General features: G+C 40.7%; 3 protein-coding genes across 3 annotated transcripts; 2 read left to right on the top strand and 1 right to left on the bottom strand.

Annotated features, from left to right (window-relative positions):
- Window positions 1–665: 665 nt before the first annotated feature.
- On the top strand, window positions 666–6129 carry LOC139945396 (sialidase-1-like). The gene is made up of 4 exons (XM_071942744.1): window positions 666–985; window positions 1623–1961; window positions 2849–2943; window positions 3275–6129. Exons 1-4 carry the CDS (start codon window positions 670–672, stop codon window positions 3674–3676), a joined length of 1152 nt encoding a protein of 383 aa, XP_071798845.1. The 5' UTR covers window positions 666–669; the 3' UTR covers window positions 3677–6129.
- Window positions 6130–6828: 699 nt separating this feature from the next.
- On the top strand, window positions 6829–15935 carry LOC139944995 (uncharacterized). The gene is made up of 2 exons (XM_071942217.1): window positions 6829–6998; window positions 8615–15935. Exons 1-2 carry the CDS (start codon window positions 6926–6928, stop codon window positions 14116–14118), a joined length of 5577 nt encoding a protein of 1858 aa, XP_071798318.1. The 5' UTR covers window positions 6829–6925; the 3' UTR covers window positions 14119–15935.
- Window positions 15936–16070: 135 nt separating this feature from the next.
- Window positions 16071–24095, bottom strand: LOC139944996 (flavin-containing monooxygenase 5-like). Its single transcript, XM_071942218.1, has 9 exons — window positions 23837–24095; window positions 22248–22417; window positions 20579–20740; window positions 20100–20226; window positions 18898–19068; window positions 17911–18169; window positions 17285–17470; window positions 16956–17089; window positions 16071–16392 (listed from the first exon to the last, which is right to left on the bottom strand). The coding sequence occupies exons 1-9, from the start codon at window positions 24013–24015 to the stop codon at window positions 16209–16211; spliced, it is 1572 nt and encodes a 523-aa protein (XP_071798319.1). The 5' UTR covers window positions 24016–24095; the 3' UTR covers window positions 16071–16208.
- Between the last annotated feature and the right edge of the window lie 124 nt (window positions 24096–24219).

Raw genomic sequence — 24219 nt, 5'->3', positions numbered from 1 at the left:
AACATGTAAGACGACGAGTCGATTTTGTTCAAGTTCAAAATTTGCCTAGTTTGCGGACAACTTCAAGGAAGTCACAGGGTTTTTTTTCTGAGCAGTTTGCTCAATACATTTTGCTTACTCTACAATTACAAAACTTACCACAATGCCTTTCTCTTTTTGTCAGCTTTGGATGTGTGCAAACATCATCAAGTAGACGGTCCATTCTTGGGGTAAGTTGGTTGGCACCCCCGTTTCTTCGCCTTCGGAAACGCTCCAAGTTAAAGGTTTTCGAGTGGTTGATAGGCAATGGTCCCAGCACAAGATGCTCACGTGCAAAAGTTAGAAATTTCTTGTTGCCGCCAAGATTAAGCAAGGTTGGGAGAATTTAGTGTACCAACTTTGCAGATGCCTATTTAATCCATAATAAATAGGTCTACACCATTTTTGACGAATGCGAGTCATGCATTTAATAATTTTGTACCAAACTCTGAAATTAATTGCAATAAATATTACTTGAAATACGTAATATAGAATGTTTGTGGCACTAAAAATCTAAATTCTTATAAGCCTTGAGAATACGGCACTATCGTCACTTGCGGATGTCGCGTACAACGTACAGGGCGCCCTCTAGTACGGAAGTAAATCACTTGTCTCGTTCTTATCACATGACATGACAATCATAAACAAATCATGGCGACGTTGGGAAGAATTTCGGTGCTAGCCGCCGTTATATTTTCCTCATTCCTGCCAAGTTTTGCCGTTTTCAGCCCCCGTGTTGTTGAAACACAGCTTCTATGGGAACCCAACATCATTGGAGATGTTTCATGTTACCGTATTCCTATCATTACGAGACTTCCTACGGGTTCTTTGATAGCTTTTTCTGAGGCGAGGAAATTTTCCACCGGCGATTCTGGAGCAAAGTTTCTGGCCTACCGCACGTCCGATCCTGATGTGCGAACGAACAGTGGAGCTGGTGATCTATGGTCATTAACTCAATTCTTAATAGGTTTGTAAGAAGCTATTCATAGTTCAAGTTTCAATATTTTCATGTGTTTATTTTGTTTTAAAATATATTGTCTTACTTTTATATGACAATCCCACTATTACTCACTAACTGACTAATGTTATTGTTAATGAGGTGCATGTCACAGTGACAACACAAACAATGGGCAGATCAAATATGATATTTGATACAATTTGAATACTTACATTACTAATTAGTATAACGCTGTCTATGTCATCAATAGGGCTCCTCTAAGAATAAGATTCATTTATTGTACTCACAAAACGTATGTGCTTCAAACTAATTCATTCCATCAGGGGAATATCCAGATTACAAGTTAGGTCTCAGGCCTGTATGCTTCGTTTTTAAAAGGGCAAGGGCACCAAGGCATTTTCTCTTTGGTAAAGGGCACCCTATGAGGAAATTGTGAATTTCTACTGGAGCATTTCAAGGGCACCAAGGCAATGGCAAGGGTCAACGGAGGCAATCGCCTCTGTTGCCTCCGTGAAGTATCAGGCCTGAGGTCTTTTTGGACTTTCCTAGGAGTTTCATGTTTGCCAAGGATACACATGATAGGTCGTGGATGTGCTTTTTTAAACAAAATTTTTTTCATAATTTGTGCGATACATTCTTTCTTTAGATGACTATCAGGCTACAGACGGACTCAATCTAGGTGCGGTGATTGTCGACAAAGTCAAGAACTACACAATCGTTCTCTACTCAGTCTGCGCCCACACAGCCTGCCCTGCTACGGGTAACCTCCGAGGCAACTACATGAAACGCAGTAAAGACTTCGGCAAGACGTGGGAGCCACCGGCTGATATTTCCAGGGGTAACGCAGCCTTGAGGAACCTCTCATGGTCAGCAGGACCAGGATACGGGATTCAGAAGATGCATGCTCCTCACAAGGGTCGACTTATTGCCTGTGGTCATGCAAACGACTTGAATTCCCTGTCGATGTTCTGCGTCGTTAGTGATGGTCAGTAACATTTGTTGTTATTTATAACTTATAATAAGGATAACTTTCCGTAAGTCTCCACCACTTTTACACTAGTTTTGCAGAAAGAGAATATCCCGTTGAGGTAAATTAGATCTTCATTATTTTATATCAAATGAAAAAGTGGTGGCGCCATCCGGAAACTTTTCCTATATAATAATAAATACCCTCAAGAATGTATTGCTCTTTTTACACTGTATCTCTTATTTACTCGGAAGTTTATTTACCCCATGGTTATCTCGATGCACTTTCACACTGTCTCCGCCTAGGTCCCGCCTATGTCCCACCTATGTCCCGCCTAGTTCCCAAGTCCACAGGATTGCGGCTGCATGTTTCAAGAATACCCCAGGGTTTTGCAGCTTGCCCCTATTTTGTATTTTTGTGCGTGTTTCTGATCAACAAAGTGCAAGTTTGAGTCCCGGTTCCTGAGGATGATGATTTGCAATAATTAATTTGTCCTTTAGATGGAACATAAGTCCTGTTTACTTGGATTGGTTAAGTGCATGTAAAAGAATCCAGACCCTTATCATGAATAGAAGTTAGGTTAACCCTTGTGTTTCTGGTTCATATAGCAAGCACCCTTGTTTACAGGTTTCCTCAGGCTTGCCAGCTATAGTGATTTAAGTCGCTAATGATGCATCCTTTGTTTTATGACAAGAAATATGTAATAATAATGAAGCAAAGTCAAGTAGGATTTTTCACGAAGACGATCAGAGCATACTGATCAAAACGTCGAGTTGAAACCGACGGTTCTTTTTAGAACTACCCCCAACCATTAGAGATAGTCGTTACATTGTGTTTCTGCAAACCTTTCTATATTATATAATAATGAAGCGCCTGTTAATAATATATATATGTATTTTTTTTAGATCATGGAGATTCTTGGAAGAAGGCGGGAACAGTTTTTCACCTTCCATACAGAGGAAAGTTGCTACCAGGTGACTTTGCTCCGACTGAAGTGCAGGTAAAACAGGATATGTGTAAAGCTTGGTTCATTCTTCCCGCAAATGCAAAGCGAATTTCACATAAAAAATCTGTTTTCACTGCAAACATTTTGCAAAAGTTGCCCAAAGCTTGTGTGACAAGGGTGTTTTTTTATCGCAACTTTGACAACCAATTGAGTTCAAATTTTTACAGGTTTGTTATTTTGTGCATATATGTTGAGATACACCAAGTGAGAAGACTGATCTTTGACAATTACCAATAGTGTCCAGTCTTTAAAATGTCACCTCATGTAAATTTGTGAACAATTGTATGGTCAATCTAACCAATGTAAAATTATGCTTTAATTCCAGATGGTTGAATTAGCCAATGGCACCATTCTCTTCAACGCTCGGAGCGAAGGGCGTTATCGTTGTGCATGTCGGATTATCATGATGAGCTACGACGGCGCGGAAACCATTCCCATGGAAACGGTGCGCATCGACACCACTCTCATCGACCCAACCTGCGCAGGAAGCGTGCTTCTCCACAATGACATGATGTTCTTTACGAACGCTGCCAGTAGTTTAAGCCGCATTAATCTCACGCTGCGATGGAGCGCCAATGCTGGTCTTACCTGGGCGGGGTCCCTGGTTATCAACCCTGGAGTTAGTGAATACTCTTGCCTGACGGTTGTGGACGATAATCATATTGGTATTGTGTACGAAGAAGGGAGTAACGGGTTATGGTTTGTCAAAGTCAGGTTGAATTCATAAAATGTACCAATTGGAAATTGGACCAAGATTTAATAGACCTTATGCAGTGGACTTCACCACAAATGTGCCCCCCCCCCTCCCCAATACTTTTCACACTCAAAATTGCTTAAAGGAGCACTGAGGTCAAGGCCTCTGTTGCCCTGGTCTTGGCCTTGGTGCCCCTTCAAAGATTTTGTGTAGACTTTCCTAATGGGAGTGCCCTTTGCAAAACAAAAATGGTTCTTGCCCTCTCAAAGATCCAAGGTCTGAAGGGGGTGGGATGACTTTGGTGCTTAGGGTCTGTTGTCAGCGCTACTCTAATAATTAATGAAATTAATTGCAATTATGAAACAATCTTAAATTGTTATTGTTGAGCATTATTGTTGTGTGACAACTGTATATATGCACAGGGTTAAAGGAACACGTTGCCTTGGATCGGTCGAGTTGGTCTTTGGAAAGCGTTTGTAAACGTTTGTTATAGAATGCATGTGACTAGAAAGATATTTTTAAAAGTAGAATATAATGATCCTAACAAGTATCACTCGAAATTGCGTAGTTTTCCTCTTACCTCGTCGACAAACACGGTCGGCCATTTATGGGAGTCAAATTGTTGACTCCCATGAATGGCCGACCGTGTTAGTTTGCAAAGTAGAAAGAAAACCACGCAATTTCGTGGCAAATGTGTGTGGATAATTGTATTCTGCTTTTTAAACATCTTTTTAACTATATGCATTTTATAACAAACGGTTACAAACGCTTTTCAAAGACCAACTCAACGGATTCAAGGCAACGTGTTCCTTTAACCTTAATTGTAAATGTATGTGAAATCAGGTTATTTGAAATGACAGTCTGTACAAATTCTGTTTCAATGGATTTATTTGATTTGCAAATAATATTGTAAAAATGTTCCGTTTTTATTTGTCAAATTGTGGTCATTTGAATGTCCCATGCTATTTTCCCACGTCAGTGTTGGGATGAAAAAAAATGCTTTTGTGTTTGTCATGCGTAGGTTTTATTTTTAGTGGGTTCTTTTAATGGCGTCAACATCACTGGTCAAAGATGCCTGTGAAGGCTGGGCGCACTGGTCAGCACTGGCTGTGGCCAAATGCCTGCCCAGTAAATGGCATTAAATGATTGTTGCTTGGATTCAAGCTTGTCTAAAAAGGCAACTCATTGTAATTTAATCTTTGAAGTTATGCAAACTGTTATTTGTACTTACAAATCTTCTTTATACTAAATAGAGTATTTCATTTTAGTTTTATGTCATAAAATCTTGGATTTTGTATACTTTCCTCAGTAATTATTGTTGAAGTCAAATTTTTGAGCGCCAAAGAAGAATAATTATGTTCTCAGGCAAGACTTGAAAGTTAATCCCCAAACTTGACAGTTTCTTTCTTAAATACTGAACTCTTTCGTTGTTACTTCTTCAGCTGAACAAAGCAAAGGAAACTCAGGTTCCATTTTAGTGGTTCCTTCCCCGTCTTTCAGCTATGTGGATCCGGGTTCGAACCCTGTTTCGAACAAGAGCTTTCAGCATTTCCTTATAAGGAGTTGTTTACCCGAGGGCGGCGGAGGGCCTTACCATTTCATAGCTGCAGGGGTGTTGTGTTGAAAGAAATCATTGAACAATTATAAATTTTGCATTTATTTAATTTTTTGTCAAAAAAGTGTTGATGTTTATTGACCGAAAAGGTATTTATGAATGGGAATCAAAGTGTGTTGAATCGGTTTTCAACTAGTGGTTTAAACCCGCCGAGGCCTGGTTCTTGATAATTTACCCGCCGAGGCCTGGTTCTTGATAATTTACCTCGACTTCGTCTCCCTTATTAAAGGGGTCTGGTTACTTTTTGTAAGACACAAAACACAATGTTCACAGAACTACATTAAACTTACACAGTTTGAAGATAATGATAGTAGAAAGCTTTTCTGCTGAGGTGCTGTATTTTTTGAGAAATGAGTAAAAGAACAAGTCACAAAAAAAAACTTTTGTCTCGGTGATCATGACATTGTTTTACTAATTTCTTATATTTACAGCACCTCAACAGGTAATATTTTAAGAGAAACTTTCTACTATCATTAACTTCAAACGGTGTAAGTTTATTGTAAATCTAAGGACATTGTGTTTTGTGTTAGAAAAAAAATACTGAGGGGTGTATCATGAAGCAATTTCAGAGTCAGCTGTGTTTTGATGTTTTGTATTTTCTCTCGAGCGTTATTTCCTCTCAAAGTTTTTTTTTTCCTCTCATAAAACCCTGAACTTTGTTAAGACTTGCCAGCCAATTACAGCAAAAAATCTTTAAATTTCATTATAACACGCACTCAAATTTACTAATTCACTCAAACTGTATCTGATAATACTTTTGTATCTTGTTACAATAAGTGTGCTGAAATAATGATTTACTGGAACGTTTTGATAATAAAATGAAAAGCATTGTTGATTGCAAATTACTGTGTTTCATTTTCTGTTTAGTTTATATTTGTTTAACATGGCTTACGTTACTGTACAATAGTCATTAGTGTCACGGCAGTCGGGATAAATAATAATTAACCATTTTTGTATAGCGCATACCACATATTAATAAAACATGTCCCTAAGCGCTCTTGAGAAAAACACAACAGAATACAAAGACAAGATGTACTGGGTAACAAACAAAATGGATGAATTAAATCTTAAACAAGTGCATCTTTAAAGCAATCTTAAACTTAACAATGGAGTCAATGTTTTTTTTATAGATATACTGGGAGGATTGTTCCATAAAGTTGAGAGGCAGTGTGAGCATAGCTGCGTTCACCATGACTTGGTCATCACTGGTGGAATAACTAACAACTTTTTCTTATTAGAACGAAGATTTCTAGAAGGTGTGTACAGTGATTATTTAGTAGTCGGACAGTACTAGTAGGAGGACGCACTATAGGTAGTCAGATTGAAGATAAAACAAAAGCAGTCAAGAAGAGAAATGTTGGTTTTTCACGCTTCAAACAAATTATAAAGTGCACGTGTCGAGACCAAAATGGCAGTTTGTCAGTTCCCGCGCGCGTTCTGTTGGGGGCATGCGTGCCGCGCTCGTCCGCCGTCGGTAGCATCAAGCGCACGCATAACAAAATTATGTGCAAACGGCAAACAAATGTCTCAAAGGCGCGCGTCCATTTATTCTTTTGCATGCAACATTTTGACAACAGAGATTTTGTTGGCGAACTCCTTCTGGTAGAAGTGAGACATCGATTTGAAGTAAAAACAATTTAAATACTCATCTTGTAATTTAAATTAAAATGACATCTACAAAGACAACCGACGGACGATCTACGTTCGGAGCCGACGTCAAAATGATGCCAACCGATTCGGGTGAGTTTAAACCAATTTCCTGACCAACTTTTTTTCCGTGGAGATTCAGACAATAGACATGATTGACATTAATTTGTTAGACCACATTGTTATTTGACTTTCATTTGGATAGTTAATGAGGGCGGCTGGGAAAGTGGTCGAGTAACTGCGTGCCGAATTCTTGGGCACTAGGTTGGCTCACTGGTTTTTACGATGCCCTGACCGGTGTCTCAGTTAATTCTGTCCGCCGGGGATTTTGTCCCCCATGTGGAGAATTAACACGGGCAAGAGGAGGATGATTCAAAAGAGGACGCTTTCAGAAGAAGTTTGTACTCGGTTTGCCATATTGGGGGGGGGGGTGCCGAATCTCCAGGGGACCGGCAGAATCTCCTGCTACAGTCCACACAGAGCCTTGCGTGTGGATTTGGGGGTTTTCAGCATGTTCAGTCCCTACCTGACTGCATGACTGCGTGGGTTTTCTCTATAGAGGAGTTTTTCTACTCCTTCGTCTAAAACTGAAATGTCTTCATTGTCTTCTCTACAAAAAAATGGGTTGTTTGATGTTTTGTTTATGATGCTTTGCCCGACTATAATTACATTAAGTTCAGGCGGGAATGACAGGTGGGACAAGATGGGATGCTAATTGAGGGGTTGATGGGTGATGTCCAGAGGCTGCATTAACAAAAATGATGATCAAAAATACTTGCTTTCTGGATTCCGGGCCGCGATTTTTTTCTTCTTCCAAAACGATATTGCAATATTTTTTCCCCTGCCGCTGTGATTGGCTCTTTCCGTCAGATTACGTCATCATGAAATTGGCCCGCTCTTTCACCAAATCATTGCAGTGTCGTTTGGCCAAAATCGCTTCTCGGCCACCAGTCAAGGGCCCATTTCATATGGAGATGCTAGGCACAAAAACATAGTTCAGCACGCAAACGCTAACCTTTAGATCAAAATAAGTTAACCACTAAAATACACATGACTGGTATCCTGCTTGTTTCAGCTCGACAGAAGACAGTAAACAATTAAAGGAACACATTGCCTTGTATCGGTCGAGTTGGTCTTTGAAAAGCGTTTGTAACCGTTTTTTATAAAATGCATATGGGTAGAAAGATGTTGTAAAAGTAGAATACAAAGATCCACACAAACATGCCTCGAAATTGCGTGGTTTTCCATTTACCTCGTCGACTAGCACGTCGGCCATTTATGGGGGTCAAAATTTTGACTCCCATAAATGGCTGACCGTGTTAGTTCGCACAGTAGAAGGAAAACCACGCAATTTCGAAGCAAACTTGTGTGGATCTTTGTATTATACTTTTAAAACATCTTTCCAACCATATGTATTATATAAAAAACGGTTACAAACGCTTTTGTTTTGACAAACTCGTCCGATCCAAGGCAACGTGTTCCTTTAAGCAGTTTGAGCAGATCTATGAAACTGAAGGCAGATCTATGAAATTCAAGGCAGATCTTTCAGGAATATGGGAGCAGTCAATAGGCCTACTGATGTAGATTGTGTATGAGTACTCGTTTAGACTAAAATCCATAATGATGAACCCACACACATTCATCATAATGATGAATGTGTGTGGGTTCATGTGGTCAAATAATGGTGTTTTTCCGGTTTTTTTTCACAGAGAATGTCGATTGGTCCACACCACATGGAAACACACAACAGAATGAGGATGGGTTCGACCTTCTTTCATCCCTACTGTTGTCAATGATACTCAAACTCGAAGACAGGGAGTACCGCGTTAAAGACCAGAGGACACAATCAGCAGACAAATCATCTGATCATACCCTCCAAAAGCGTTTTGATGGTTATAATACTGCGGGAGCTCTTGTTAAGAGGAAAGACTCATGGGACTACTCTACAGATAGTAATACAGAGGACACAGAGACGGTTGGTGATGATGATCATGACAATGTCACTGAGGTCAAAAGTGAAAGGTCACAAGTCCCAAATGACCCAACGGGCCCTAACTACAACCAAATCACACAGAGCGACAGCACCACTGAACATTTGTCATCGGGTCTGTCACTTGTCAGGTCGAAGGTTTCAGAAGATATGCTTCCCTCTTCAACCCACCCATCTGAGAATGATCAGATGTCACTCTGCAAGCAAGGTCAAAGGTCTGCGTACAAGGACTCCGCAGTGAACATTGTCGGGGATGCCATGTTGCGTGCAATCGCAAATATTTTCACCAATGCTGTTGTCCGGCGAGGGGTTCGAACATACGGGATAACCATCTGGAATCTCACGGACTCCCGAAATGTGGCCTTTACAAACGAGTCCATAGACCCGCCACTCAGCCCGACATCAGACGACATGAGGCAGATCAAACCAAAGCCAGATCTCATCTCAACAGAGTGGCTTCATGAGGTCAATCGAAGGATCGCCGCACCAGAGGTTACCAATGTAGGTGATCCGGACTCCATGCCTCCTAGTGTAGCGTCCAGCTGCAATGTGAGTCGCTGCTCCTCGATGGACATCCTCTCTGGTGGTGATCGAGCTCTCAAAGTCAAAGCGATCCATCCATCCCAGAGCAAGCTCCTCTGGAGAGTGGTACAAAAGTCGCACAGCAACAACAAGAAACCGGCTGAAGAGCCCGACTTAATACCAGGCTATGTGTCAGTGAGTGATGAATCAGTCAAAGAGAAGAAAGTAGAACTGTCAAAGGCTCTTAAGAGAGTTAAAGAATTCTCACCACGGAAGAGGTTTTGGGGTGAAAGGTCAACTGATGTCGAATCTAGTGTAAGTGGCACTTGTCTTGAAGTAGATAGACTTATCAAGTTTAGGGATTCTGGGGCGCAAACAGAGAAGAAAGATTTCCAGAAAGATGACAAATCAACAGGTGATGATGGCTTCACTGATACCAAACAAAAGATAGTTGAGCAATGTGTTGAAGTAGATCATCTTGTCAAGTTTAGGGATTCTGGGGCGCAAACAGAAAAGAAAGATTTACAGAAAGATGACAAATCAACAGGTGATGATGGCTTCATTGGTACCAAACAAAAGATAATTGAGCAGTGTGTAGAAGTAGATCATCTTGTCAAGTTTAGGGATTCTGGGGCGCAAACAGAGAAGAAAGATTTACAGAAATATGACAAACCAGCACATGATAATGACGTCGTTGAAACCAAACAAAAGATAGTAGAAGAGGGTGTAGATGGCACTTGCCTTGAAGTTGATCGATTAGTCAAGTTTAGGGATTCTGTGGCTCAAACAGAGAACAAAGATTTCCAGAAAGATGACAAACCAACACGTGATGATGACATCATTGAAACCAAACAAAAGAGTAGAGAAGCAAAGTCCCCAGTGCCAACTGATGAGGGAGTTATGACCGATGCATCAACTGCCCAGACCAACCAGGCCCAGGTACCAACCCTTCATCAAGTGAAACACCTGAGTGTGCCGCCAACAGCAAGTCCGCTTCTGATGGATGTGGTGTGGCGAAATGCATCAGATAACGACATGACCAACCGCGAGAAGAGCAACTTCAAGGCACATTTTGCTCGTGGAGGCCTTCGGGACACGAAGCAAGCCAAAGGCGTGGTCGAATCTGCTCTCCACCGTGCAGTGAGCGCAGTATTCGTCGAGAGGGTGATAAGTGGCAGCTTGGATAGTTTGACCGACTTGAATGAATTAAGAATCACACCATCCTTCAAGAAAGCTGCAGCCGATCTCACTCAGGGTCCCCCTCCCCAATTTGAATGGTTTCCTTACTTAGAGGGCTCAGCAGGACCATGTAAAGTAACCGATAGGAGACGTCAACGCAAAGAAAAAACTCAGCCCCGGATAATTGGAAGCAGCGAGTCTGCAGATGTATACGTAGATGCACGGGAAAAGTTTAGTTCATCTGATGACCTTTTGTTCAATGATGAGTTTACTGATGCCGTCTGCGATCCTGATTGCGCAGCCGGGTATCATGTGAGTGCGAAAAAGCCTTCAACCATTGACAAAGGTACACAAGTATCACATACAGCGTATGGAAAGGATTCATGCAGCAGCCCTAGTGATGATGTCGAAGACGAGCCACAGACTCCGGCCGCCCAGTTAGAACTCCCCATGGAAAGCATCCACTATATCAAGGACCAGTTCAATGACGTCAAAGACTTGGTTGCCAAATACAGAGAACTCCTCTACGAACCTTTAGACGAGTCGGCCCCGGTAGGAAGCGAAGCACAGCCCTATCCCGATGACGAACGAACTTCAACTTTCAGGGAAGTGAAGACCTGGCAAAATGAACCTGGCTCAGATGAGACTGATGAAGAAGATGATGTTGTTGCTCAGAAACCGAACCAAAAACATACACAAGATAAGGACATAAAGAAGGCACTGGGGAAATTGGCCAAGATAGAAAAACAGTCTGTGGAGCTAGCAAAGGATGGAACACAGAGTGAAAAGAAAAATACAAATGACAAAAACGAAAAAACTGAAAAGGGCAAGAAAGAAAAGAAAGAAATACTTCAAGAAGGACGAGAAGTGGCTCCTGCCAATCAGGGTACTTTTAACAACGATGAGGACAATGCTACATCAACACAAAAACAGCAAGTTGAAGACCGATCTACAAACGTTAAAGACAAGAGAAAGAAAGATGATTCCCCAACAAGAGACAAAACAAGCGTCCGACGTACACTGAAGAAAACTGGTGACAAAATTAGAACACCTTCTGGCCGTCAGAGAATTGGAAAAAATGTCCACGAGAAAACAACACGAGATGGCTTCCTTTCTTTGAACGATAAAGTGGAACCGAACAAATCAATTGAATCGGAAGAGAAAACTGGAGCCAACGAGTCGTTAAAAGGTGGAACGATATCAAGTAGAAAAACTGAAGACAAAGCATCCAGGTCTTCAAAGAAAACTGATGAAGAGAAGCCAAAAGTTAAAAATCACATCTCATTCTTTGAGAAATTTTCCAAGCACAGTTTAAAGAGGAGCGACCAAACCAGACCATCATCCAACAGCCCTTCGCCCGAGAAGAAAAATGTTGCACACCAAAGTGATGAGATGAACAAGAGTGTAAGAAATTCCGGTAAAAGAGATAAGCAGGTCAACCCCGAGTCTTGTGTTGACAGTACACCTGGAAAGGGAATCTGGACCAATAAGGCATTCTTCGAAGCTCTTGGAGATTCAGATGATCAAACAGTCTCGACAAGTGAGCCTCCAAAGACAGAAAAAAAGATCTTAGAAGATGGTCTTCTGGATGAGCCAAGAAATGAAGAAGATGGTCAGCCAGGACCCAGTTTGAAATCAAACAAAGAGATTTCAAGACGAGAAAAGAGTCCTAAGAGAAGAGATGAAAAGAGCAAATCTCCATCCTCCCGGAGAAAGAAGAAGCCTAGAAATAAAAACACCAACAATGAAGCTCTGTTGGACCAGGTAACAACTGACGAAAGTTGTATTTCCAGCAGTCAGTGTAGTTGCACAGATACGCCAGTTGATGCCAGCAGCAAAACCGAAGTTGATAGATTGCTCTCTTCTGAAGCAAAAAATTGTGATGACGATACTGTATCTGGGGCAACGAAAACAGAAAGTGGTCTCGATTCCAGAAGTGATGAAAGTCTGAACATCTGCGACGCCGAGACAACTGAGAATAGTAGACATGTTTCAAGCAGTCCATGTAGTGACTCAAAAATGGAAAATGAGGACAATGCTGCAGTAATGAACAATATCACTCCTCAACAACGACTCTCTGTTGAAAGAGTGAACACTGACGAGGCTACGACGACCAAGACTACATGTAGATGTGTTTCAATCAGTCCAAGCAGCGACACAAACATTGACAAGGAGGTAGGAGCTTTCTTATCACACAACATCGCTACTCGCCAACAACTTTCTTCTGAAAGTCCAAGTAACATTAAAGCAGAGAATGAGGAATATGTTTCAAAATCAAACGATATTGTTTTTGATCAAATGCCGTCTTCTGAAAGCCTTCCACATTGTGATGGACCTTCCGGGGGTCATAGTAACTTCCAGATTTACCACGATCAAGACGAGAGAAATACTGTCAACATGAAAGAAAATACCCAAGCAACAGAACGTGTGACTGAGTACGAACTGCTAGACCGAGATGATAGCGTAGTCTTAGTGTCAAAGAACCATGATACGCACATCGGTCAAGCGATCTCTGAAGACCCGACTGAAGAAGATACAGAGGTCACTTCAGTTGATGACCTGCTGACTGACCTCAGCTTAAATGATGACCTTTCCATAGAGGTTCAAATACATTCCCCTCCTCCCACTGGAGAGCTTGATGACGTCAGCAGTTTGAACGATTCGGATGTCCCACTTTTAACCAGCTCCCCGCACCAACGCAGACATCTTAGAAAGATTAGGAGAGCCATTGAGAAAGTTGGGGTACCAGACCAAACTCCTCCCATTCTCCAGAATAGTAGGGAGGATGATGACGATGGGAATGATGGAGGTGAAGACATTGAGGATGACCTCATCCATCATCTCAGAAATACATCTTTCCTCTTGGCGTGTAATCCAGACCGCTGTATGAGCAAAGATCCAACCATAAGTGATGTTCAAATCAACGAAGACGTGGATGAGAGAAAGACGCAGGATGAAGAGGAAGAAAGAACATCAAACAAGCTGATGGAGGATCTCCATTCACAGTCTGAGATTAAGCTGACGGATAACCCCACATCACAGTCTGAGATTCAACCCGATGGAGTGAATATCTTCAAAGTTTCAGCACAACCCGAGAGTGAACATCGTAGCAGTGTCTGCCAGGCGACGACATCTGGCGGAAAGCAGGAGGCCGGGAGTAAAGTAAAACCATCCCTGCTTGAACCAGAAAGAAGAACTAGCGGCGAGCAAAAGTCTTGTCTGAGGTTCAGTTTGTTTAGAAAGAGTAAGAAGTGTTCACAGTCCAAGAACGTCCCTCCAGGACAAAGTAAAGGAAAGCAGCAACAATCTTCAGATATCGATGCTGTTCCACGAGATGAGACACACACTGCCTGCAAGGTTGAAGAGGAAGATGCGGTTGCCATGGTAACAAAGGAATGCACAAATGAAGAAGTGGATGTATCTACCGACAGCAATCCAACACCACCGAGTTCCCATAAACGGAAATTCAGATTAAAATATCTGATGAAGTCAAAGAAACGTAAAGAATCATTAAAGACATGACAGAAAAAAACTGTGGATAGTGAATTTGGGTAAATTATCTTGAGTTGGTCGAACAGAAGATGTTACATTTTGTTGCATCTCCTAAAATGGATATTTACAACGTACAAAAGGTCACACAAATGTTTGCACCTCAGGTATATACTGTGAATAATAGCTCCCTTGAGTAATTACTAGGACCCCTCCTCACTCTATGACAAAATCCATCACATTTGGTAACTCAGGCAACCAAACTGGTGGACTCTGATTATAGTGGTATCCCTGATATCCTATTTGAAGCATAATCAGCTTACTAGTGGGGCCTTCATTTCAACAAAATCAAACCAAACATGCAGTTGGATTTTGATGGGCTTTGGGTGGTTAGGGTTAAGCCCAGCGCCCAATTTCATAAAGCCTGTAAACACAAAAATTTGCTTAGCATTTAATTGCTTCCTTGATGAAAACAAGATTACCAACCAAATTTCCATTTGTTGCATATTGCTTGATACTGGCAATCAGCTGTTGTTTGCTTATCCTTAAAATCACGTGGAAATTTCATTGGTAGTCCTGTTTTTATCAAGGAAGAAATTTCATTCTAAGCAGATTTTTGTGCTTACATGCTCTAGGAAATTGGGTCTAGTTCATACTTCACATGAACTGCAAAAGCAAAAGGAATCTCCCTGCGTCACAATTGGAAAGCAGCCCAGACAAGACTGCTTGCGCCCGTGTAATTCCCTTCGCATTCGCTTTCGTGTGAAGAATCAACCAGTGGGCTTTGAAACTTTACATGATGGGAATACAATTGGGTGAGGTTTTACAGTATGCTCAGATCGTCTTCAGAAGAATTCGCTTGAAGACGTTTAGAGCATACTGACAGAAATGTCGAGTTGTCAACCACTCAGTTTTTTTCAGAACCAACCTTACTCAAAAGAGAGATTTTCACATGGTGTTACTGCAAACCTCACCCAAGTAAGAACCAGGCTTTTATCTGACGGAATAAAAGTCAAAACTAATTTTGTTAGGAAATAATCACTTATATATAAATTTATTAACAAAACATGATTACAAAGTAGAAATCTGAATATAAATGGCATGCAACACGAATTATACAAACACTTTTAAACAGTGACGTTAAAATTATTATATTATTGCATACATATTTCTTTTCTTTGGCATTTTCAGTAAATTAACAGTAAAAATTTCATCTAATTTTTGTGAATATCTTGTAAATTGAATTATCCTGTTAAATTTACTAATTCAAATACAGTTGACTTTAGTTATAACAAGATTGCTTAGACTGCAAAACTTGGTGATGGACTCATATCATGCAGCTAGCATAGTCCCTCTTTTTTGTCAACCTTTGAGATTACTCTGCTAGGGTCAAAACGTGATACAATCATTAGTTTTTGCGTAAAATAATAAGAAATCTTTATTCACCCTGTTTTGGCAATTAAAATGTACAAAAATACTTGCTTTTAAATTCCTTGTACTTTATATAGTCTAAAGTAAAATATAATTTTTTTTTATCAGAAATATCTGTGGTAGAAAGAAATTATTTGCTTTCTTGGTTTCGATTATACTAGTTTCTCACAAATAATTTGGATATTGTTCCATTTTGTAAAAGTTCTATTTAAAACAATGATAGACTAATCCAGTGAGCATCACACATTTGCAGTAAACATGAACCTGGCTTTGAGGGTTTTGATACCTTTTGTAGATCAAGTTTTAGGCCATGACATGATATGAATCCCTACTCACTGTGAATGAAGATTATAATTTACTTGTATAAGTTTCAGCTTCATTAGTCATTAACTTTTTGAGGAGAAAAAAAAAGTGAAAGTCACAGAGCAATGTTTTAAGGAATTTTGTGTAAATCGCTCTTTGTGAAAATTGTTTTACTCATTTTTCAAAAACTACAGCACCTTAGCAAGTAATAGTTTATAACAGAAGCTACATGTAGCTACCATCTTATCTTTAAACCCTTTAAATCTGTTAACGTTTGTGTTTTGTGTCATACAAAAAGCCTTTAACAGTTTGATTAAAATATATTATGCCTCTTAAACTAAACTGGTGTCAAATTTATTTGAGAGTGTCTGTTTCTGAATAATATCACTTTAAAGTCTGAGAATGAGATAAAGAAAACAAGCAACAATGCACAGAAAAAGACCTAAAATAGTCAGAGCCCCGTAATGCATTAAACCTGTTACAGGAACGCTCCTTACAACGTCTGGTGCCCTGTCCCATTTACCGGGTCCATTCAATCGCCACTGTGCTGCTCCACAACTGCCGACGAGTAATCTGTAAGGAAGATTACATCATTGGTAAAATGTGATCAACTTGACAGACCCGTGCACTACACTTTTTAGCCTGCACTGATAGAAAAATGAATGGCTTTTGTTATGTAGAGACCGTGGAATGATTATGTAAACATTTGAACAACAACTACATGTACTACCTTCACCCCAATTTCCAATAGCCAAACTTTAGACCCCCCCCCCTTCAACAGCATTACAGCCAGTCTGGATGGAAATGCTTTCCTTCAAAGCCAGCCACAGTGTGGATGACATTGGCGGGAAAGATATTAAACGATTGATTTACCAAAACTGGTTTTGTCATCTTTGCTTACTGAAACTTCTCCGTGATGAGCCCTTAAACCCACCATCATGCCGGCTGTTACATAATCTTTCTCTTTTTTTTGTGAACTGGAAGAACTCTTTATAATAGGAATTTTCAGCACAGCACTAGTAGGACCACAAGGTTGTGTGATAGCACCGATATTTGTCTGACAGCCGAGTATTTTTATAGTAAGAGTGACGTCATTAGTTTGCAGTGCTATTCACATAACAATAAGGTTTGATTACCTCCACATGAGCTTTGGGTGTTTCCACAGTTGAGGCTTGGCCCCAAACATTTCAGCGATGTCATCGTTGTAGGTGATTGGATCTCGCTGGATTGTGTGACGGGCTGATGCAGTGTAGCGCTTACGAACCTCTTCCTGAGTCATGTACAAAAATGGAGAACTTTGTGAAAGATTTCTCTGCTGTCTGACCATTCAGTATTATCCACATTGTTTTGAAAGATAGCTAAACTATGCCAGAATCCAACCTAGGGACAATTTTATGGCTTTGCTTTATACCGCATGCAAAGAAGCGGCGCCTACGAAAGCTGAGCTTTTTGAGTGTATATTTACCCTTTCTGTTTCCATGCCTGCCATCATGACCTTTTGACTGGGTAGCTTGACCTGACCTCTGCAGATTTCAGCAAACCACCGAGCTTGCGTCTCAGACATACTGAGGATTCCGCCTGATGCTGGTTGAACAAAGCCAATGAAGGCCAAGGAGGGTCCAATGGCGGGACTGAAGACATTCCTGAAAAGCTATCAACAAAAGTAAAGACTATTAAGGAAGGTAACGCAGCTCAATATACTATTCTTAGCAATAAGTGTCAGAGTCACTATTCTTTTGACTTGTGACTTGACTTGTAACTCACAGTCGACCCCTAACCCCGATGACTCGACCACCAGGGGCCTTCGTCAAACCTCGGCTTGAGCTCCGGCTCAGGCTCCACGAACGCAGCTCGACCTTTAACCTTTATTTTGGAGCAGCGCGTATTGTACGAACATTGCCTGCAGCCTGAGCTGGAGCCTAAGCCGGGGTTTTAGAAAGGACCCTGAACTTGAATTTGATGCTCCAAACTACTCGGTCATAACACCCTAATATGGTCTTTTAACAAATTTTCTGGCCCAATAAATATTTCGAGCTGCTAGCCCTTTGGTTTGGTAAATAATTTCCGCCAGTTTGAGCACTGTATAGTTACCTTGATCACGTTCGTTGATTCATCGAGCACTTTAGCTCTCACGTTATCCGCAAGATAAGGCATGCTGATATGGTACCCAGTGCATAGGATGATATGATCAATCTCAGCTGACGTGCCATCGGAAAAAGACACCATCTTCTCCTCCACCTTGGAGATGTTTGGTTTGACCTTGATATGACCTCTCTGGATGTGATGGATGAGAGTTGGGCTAACGGTGGGTTGGGTCTGAAGAGCTCGCATCTTCGGATTCAAATTGTATCTGGAGAATAAAAGTCAAATAATTTTACCTTTTTTTATAGACGATGTTTACAAAAGAGCCACCCTGCTTGGACTTCCAGCAGGCACGAATTTGTACACAGCTCAATAGGAGAAAACGTTTAATCTTATATTTTACTCTGATTGCACTGTCTAATTTGTATCAACTTTGGATATCACGACTCCTTTCATCTCATCCCAGTTTAGGTTACCAATGAATATGACTCTCCCAGGGTCACTACACTTTGGAGAAATGGCTTAATTAGTTGGTACTCTATCTCTTTATAACAAATGGCATAATGGTCAGAGCAATATGGCACACCATCCTTCAAATGACACAGTTCAAAATCAGTCAAGCAAATTGTATTATAACCTTCAGATTTCATTTAAAAATCAATCAACTCAAGTTCGTCAAACACACATCTGGCAAAGTAATATAATGGGGTACTTAACTGAGCCAGAGGTAACATTGGACTGCTATCATGACTTCATGCAGCTGTGGCACGTCTGATTATATCAAAGTTACAATCAGCAATATTCTCTTAGCTGCGCTTCTCGAATGTAAGAAGAAGATAGGTGAACTAAATGTATCGGGAGAAAGGTCTGGAAAATTGTTACTTATAAGTATTACATGTAGATGTATTTAAGCGGGTTGATCTAGTTAATTTTGTACGTAAGTGACTAAATGCAAAATCTGAGCTACCTGAAACAAATTAAAAATGAAGGACCTACCTTTCGGGTTTTCCAAATGACAATGAAATCAACTTTTCAAATATAATTGTTGTGATTTGCCATGGCAACCAGAGGAATGATCGACATGCATAGAGGTCGGCAGGTTCTCCAAAGACGTAGTTCGATGTGACCCAAGCGCCTGAACGTGTACTGATGTAAACATCCTTGGATCTGTGTAAACCAAGAAATAACAATTGAATCTACTGTTGTGAAATGACGCGCTTGGTTTTTAGTTATAGATAAGGAAAACCAAAGAGCCATAGAGAAAACCCTTTTGGCATAGGAGAGACCAAATGGGTCTAGTCGGGTTTTGAACCAGGGCAACACGGGTAAAAGGCAAGTCTTTAATGCACAAGCCCCAATGCCACAGGGCATTCTGTGAAGCAATCTGCAGCCAACCGTACCAGAAATACCAGGGCGAGGTCGACGCGTCTATTACAACAAGTAAACAGGGCCCAATTTCATGGCTCTGCTTACCGTAAGCATAGAATCGGCGCTTACGGAAGCAGGGAATTCTGTGCTTACGGCAAGCCTATTTCACAGGTTAGCGACGAATTTTGGCGTCTGCACGTGCGTACTCCGTGTTACTAGGCATTCTACGCTTACAAGGCTAGCGCAAAAATTTGGCGCTTGCAAGTAAGCGGGAATTGTGATTGTAAGCGCAGAATTCGGCGGTAAGCAGAGCCATGAAATTGGGCCCTGGTGTCATAGAGAAATCTGTCCCTAGAGATTCTGTCCCCCATATGGGAAGTTAACATGTGCTGAAGGAGGATGATTAAAAAAAGAGCATTATCAGAAGAAGTTTGTACACAGGTCCCAGAATGGAGGGACAGAATCTCTAGGGGGACACCGTCACTGGGTTCTCATAGAGTTAGAAAACACACACACATATTATTCACTAAATATCCGCTTGCATTGTGATTCCTGACTGCCAACATCTACATCTACATCTATGATAATTCTCATCAAAGGAAAGCCAGTTCAGCAACAGGACGAGGGGAGAGGACAGTGAAGAAGTTTCAGTTTTAGATGTGGGGAGGAAAAACCCCAGAGGATTATTCCAGGAAAAAACAATCCACAAAGTCCCCCAGGTTGGATTCGAAACAGGGTCCCAGAGGTGAAAGACAAGGAAAGAGACGACTACGTTAACCACTTTTGAGCAAACTCTAGGTGGCGCTTCATATTATGCATATTGTTCTTACCTGCCAGTTGCCACTAAATCGACTGCAACATCCACTGCGCTGTTACCAATTCCAACCACTAGGACGCGTTTCCCAATAATACCATTGGTGATTGCGTCTTTGTATGAAACACTATGAATGATGTCCCCTTTAAAAAAAAAAGGGATACAAAATCATAAATTATACAAACATTGGACGCATATGAGTACACTGTCGTACAAGAATATCGCAAGGTGAAATTTTGACTATTCTATTTCAAAGAGGTGAAGCCAAGTACAATGAAAATATGATTATATCTGGTAAAAATGCATGAACCAAATGTATTAAGTATTTGTTAATTCACACGTAAATCCTTCTCACTTGAATTTTTTCACAATAAACACATAATAATCAGAGAAACTCGATCAACTCACACTCTGATATGAATATTGTCTGTGACTATTTTGTCAGCTGTACTTATCTTGTACTGATAACTGTAATATCCATAATTTTACTCAAACCTTTGAATGATTCTTGACCAGGAAATTTCGCCACTTTGGGAGTTGCATGGTGACCAGATGCTATGGCAACAAACCTCGCAGTGAATGTTTCTTGTTCGCCCATCATTTCGGCTCCGTGTTTATCTTCTTCAACTCTGGCAGCAGTTATCGTCCACTCCTCACCTAAAATATTAATAACAAGTTCTTATATAGCGCATTTAACAATAAACATATCGAGGCGCTTTCCCAATAGGGCCCTGGTCATTGGGCAAATAACATAAGTATACAGCCGCACGCTTCTGTGGCACACCAAATGCCTTTTCATACAAAATATCAACCTCTACCCTCGCAGGTACCCATTTATACCCCTGGGTGAAGCGTAACAAAACATCTTGCTCATATGGCCACAAGTGTCAATACCAGGATTCAAACCCACACTCCAGTGACTTGACCACCAGAACTTGAAATCGATGCTCTAACCCACTCTTTCAAAAGTTGATTTCTTACATTCGCAATTAATTCAAAATATGTCCTTTTTTAAAGAACACAATAATACCCTCTCAGCCCTCGCAGTATCCCATTTATACACCTGGGTTAAAGATGCTATATCAGAATTTTGGCCCCAAACCCTAAAAAATTTATTTTTTTTGAGTGAATGGTATTTCAAAGAGTATCACCCGCTCTAACCAAAACACTTTTGACTTTTACTTTTAATGGTCAGGAACCATGACAAAAATTTAAAATGTTTCTTATAAAACACATAAGAATTGGTCACGTGATATATTGTCGGGATCCCGACAAAATTAATTTTGATTTAGGATTGAACAAAGAAAAATTGACTAGAGCGGGATTTGAACCAACGACCTCCGGTTTAACGTGCCGGCGCTCTACCAACTGAGCTATCTAGCCCTATGTTGGTGGTCTCCCTGCGGTTTAATGGCTTCTGACAGGCACCCCCGAACAAAGATATTGACAAAATTGGGAGACCACCAACATAGGGCTAGATAGCTCAGTTGGTAGAGCGCCGGCACGTTAAACCGGAGGCCGTTGGTTCAAATCCCGCTCTAGTCAATTTTTCTTTGTTCAATCCTAAATCATTTAAAAATTTACCCAGTCAGTTTCCCTTGTGGTTTATTATTTGATATCTGATATAAAAAGTCGCATCCCCTTAAGGTGATCCCCTGTCTGCCGCTTCCCAGGTTGTATCGTTACCCGGGTGTGATTCCTGGCTACACGGCAGTTTGCGGTTTAATGGCTTCTGACAGGCACCCCCGAACAAAGATATTGACAAAATTGGGAGACCACCAACATAGGGCTAGATAGCTCAGTTGGTAGAGCGCCGGCACGTTAAACCGGAGGTCGTTGGTTCAAATCCTGCTCTAGTCAATTTTTCTTTGTTCAATCCTAAATCATTTAAAAATGTACCCAGTCAGTTTCCCTTGTGGTTTATTATTTGAAAATTAATTTTGAGCACTTTATTTCACTGCTACTAATAATTGGCGGACTTTTTCGAGCAATGGCTCAAATGAAAGCTTGTAACTTTCTCGACCCCCATCAAAATACCTGTTGAATTTTAAATCAAAATTCTGGGGTCAAATCGGCCAAAAATCTCACATAGCATCTTTAAGATAAACAGTGTCTTGAAGTGTCGTGACCGCTCAGCCAGGACACACCAGCAAGCACTTCTTACCACTTTTGCTTAGCAGTATCACCCTCATTTGGAACCTGATGATTTTGTCGAGACCAAAGTGTGTTGTGTAATCGTTGACGTACTTTGCCATTTGAGAATGATGTGGAAAGTCGGGTACATCATCCGGGAAGGGATAGTCCGAGAAACAATAGTTGTATTTGGAAACATTGCTTAAGAAAAGAAGAAAAAAACAGCGGGGGAAAAAATGAAATAAAAGGTCATTGTTAGTTGAAGGGGTATTCTATGTCTATCTCCATCAACCAGGCAAGAATCGCAATGAGGCATTCAAGACCTTATCGTGATTACTGCCTGGTTGGCTTTTGCCAAAAGGCACGTGGGAAGGAAAAGAGGGCGTGGCATACATACAATAATAATAACTGATTACTGCCTGGTTGATTTTGCCAAAAGGCACGTGGGAAGGAAAAGGGGGCGTGGCATACATCCAATAATAATAACTGATTACTGCCTGGTTGATTTTGCCAAAAGGCACGTGGGAAGGAAAAGAGGGCGTAGCATACATACAATAATAATAACTGATGACTGCCTGGTTGGATTTTGCCGAAATGCTGAAAGGCACGTGGGAAGGAAAAGGTGGCGTGGCATACATACAATGCCCCTTTTTCCTTACCATTTTCCAGCCATGTAGAGTCTTACTTGACAAACGGATTAAACCAATACTATAGACGAATTCAATCTTATGTGCATCAACATGTGTCTTTATTCTGTTCCTCGGTTTTCCACCCTCCCTCCGTGTACTCTTACACGAGGCCCACTCATTTGCATAAATGTATAACATTACATGTATTACAGTGTGATCACGTGAACACTACAAGCCAGTCAGCAAAATCAACCAGGCGATTGGTGATAAAGGTCCGTGGATCATACTCCGAGAACTATGAGGTTCGTTCTACTATCTTTTGGTTCTTGGAGACGATAGCGGAAGAAACCTCATAGTTCTAGGAGTAGAGATCACAACCCTGTGGGAACAATAAGTAAAAAGTTGAATAATTGTACAACAATTAACATTACACAAACAAATTATTTATATCTAATTAGTAAGTATTGCATGATAAGTGACTGAGCTGCTCATTTTGTTTTAATAATTTATTAATTTTAGATAATAATTCAAAAAATCAAAGGAAACGTTTCCGTATGGCGCCACCACTTTTTCGTTCGATATGAAATAATATAGTGGATCCAATATGATCCAATATAGTATCTAATTTACCTCAATGAGATATCCCTTTTTGTAAAAATGAGTGAAAAGGTGGTGGCGCCACACGGAAAGTTATCCAAATCAAAGAATAGACACCCCCCCCCCCAAAAAAAAAAAAAAAAAAAGTAAAAAAGTAAAACATATTATTGTCAATGTCAGTCAGTCAATGTCATGTGATGTGATAATTATTATTATAAAATAAATGTTATGTTTTGATTTTATTTTTATGCTTTTGTTAGTTGTAGGCCTAATACAACAACAAAATATTGCCGGTAGAAAAAGAACCTGTTACCGAAGTTCTAGTAGAAAAACCGTTCATCATGTTCGTCCAACCCGCCAAGAAAAATTAGCTGTGAATGCACGAAATACTCACATGTGCGTGAATCTCATCACACCGTACCCCCGTTCCCTGAACGCCCAGAGCCCACCGACCCTGTCACTCTGCTCCAAGACAATCACACTCAACCCGGCATCCTGAAGACACTTCGCTGTAGCAAGGCCTGAAATTCCTGCTCCAATAACACATACATCTGCTTGATGTTTCAAATCCATTCCACTTCGCGGTGTTCACATAGCAAAATGTGGTTAAAATGAGCGAACCTTCTGCGACTCGCATTTCGATGTTATCATCATCGTTGATAATGATCATGTGTCAATTAACCTTTGACCTCATCTTGTAAATAGACCAACGAACTACTGATACTGATCTATAAATAAACTTATGAATATGCAATAGCATTAAGGAGTGTTTCAAAT

Source organism: Asterias amurensis, chromosome 12, assembly GCF_032118995.1.
Source record: "Asterias amurensis chromosome 12, ASM3211899v1".
NCBI classification, from domain to species: domain Eukaryota; kingdom Metazoa; phylum Echinodermata; class Asteroidea; order Forcipulatida; family Asteriidae; genus Asterias; species Asterias amurensis.
This window is presented reverse-complemented; position numbering and strand designations above follow the sequence as displayed.

Excerpts from the sequence above, each read along its gene's own strand:
- LOC139945396 (XM_071942744.1), top strand. The coding sequence starts at position 670 with ATGGCGACGTTGGGAAGAATTTCGGTGCTAGCCGCCGTTATATTTTCC. Across the intron at positions 986-1,622 it reads ATTAACTCAATTCTTAATAG|ATGACTATCAGGCTACAGAC; the intron begins GTTTGTAAGAAG and ends TTCTTTCTTTAG. Across the intron at positions 1,962-2,848 it reads GTTCTGCGTCGTTAGTGATG|ATCATGGAGATTCTTGGAAG; the intron begins GTCAGTAACATT and ends TATTTTTTTTAG.
- LOC139944995 (XM_071942217.1), top strand. The coding sequence starts at position 6,926 with ATGACATCTACAAAGACAACCGACGGACGATCTACGTTCGGAGCCGAC. Across the intron at positions 6,999-8,614 it reads AATGATGCCAACCGATTCGG|AGAATGTCGATTGGTCCACA; the intron begins GTGAGTTTAAAC and ends TTTTTTTCACAG.
- LOC139944996 (XM_071942218.1), bottom strand. The coding sequence starts at position 24,015 with ATGGATTTGAAACATCAAGCAGATGTATGTGTTATTGGAGCAGGAATT. Across the intron at positions 20,741-22,247 it reads GATACTGCTAAGCAAAAGTG|GTGAGGAGTGGACGATAACT; the intron begins GTAAGAAGTGCT and ends TTAATATTTTAG. Across the intron at positions 16,393-16,955 it reads CACCCAAAGCTCATGTGGAG|ATTACTCGTCGGCAGTTGTG; the intron begins GTAATCAAACCT and ends TCTTCCTTACAG.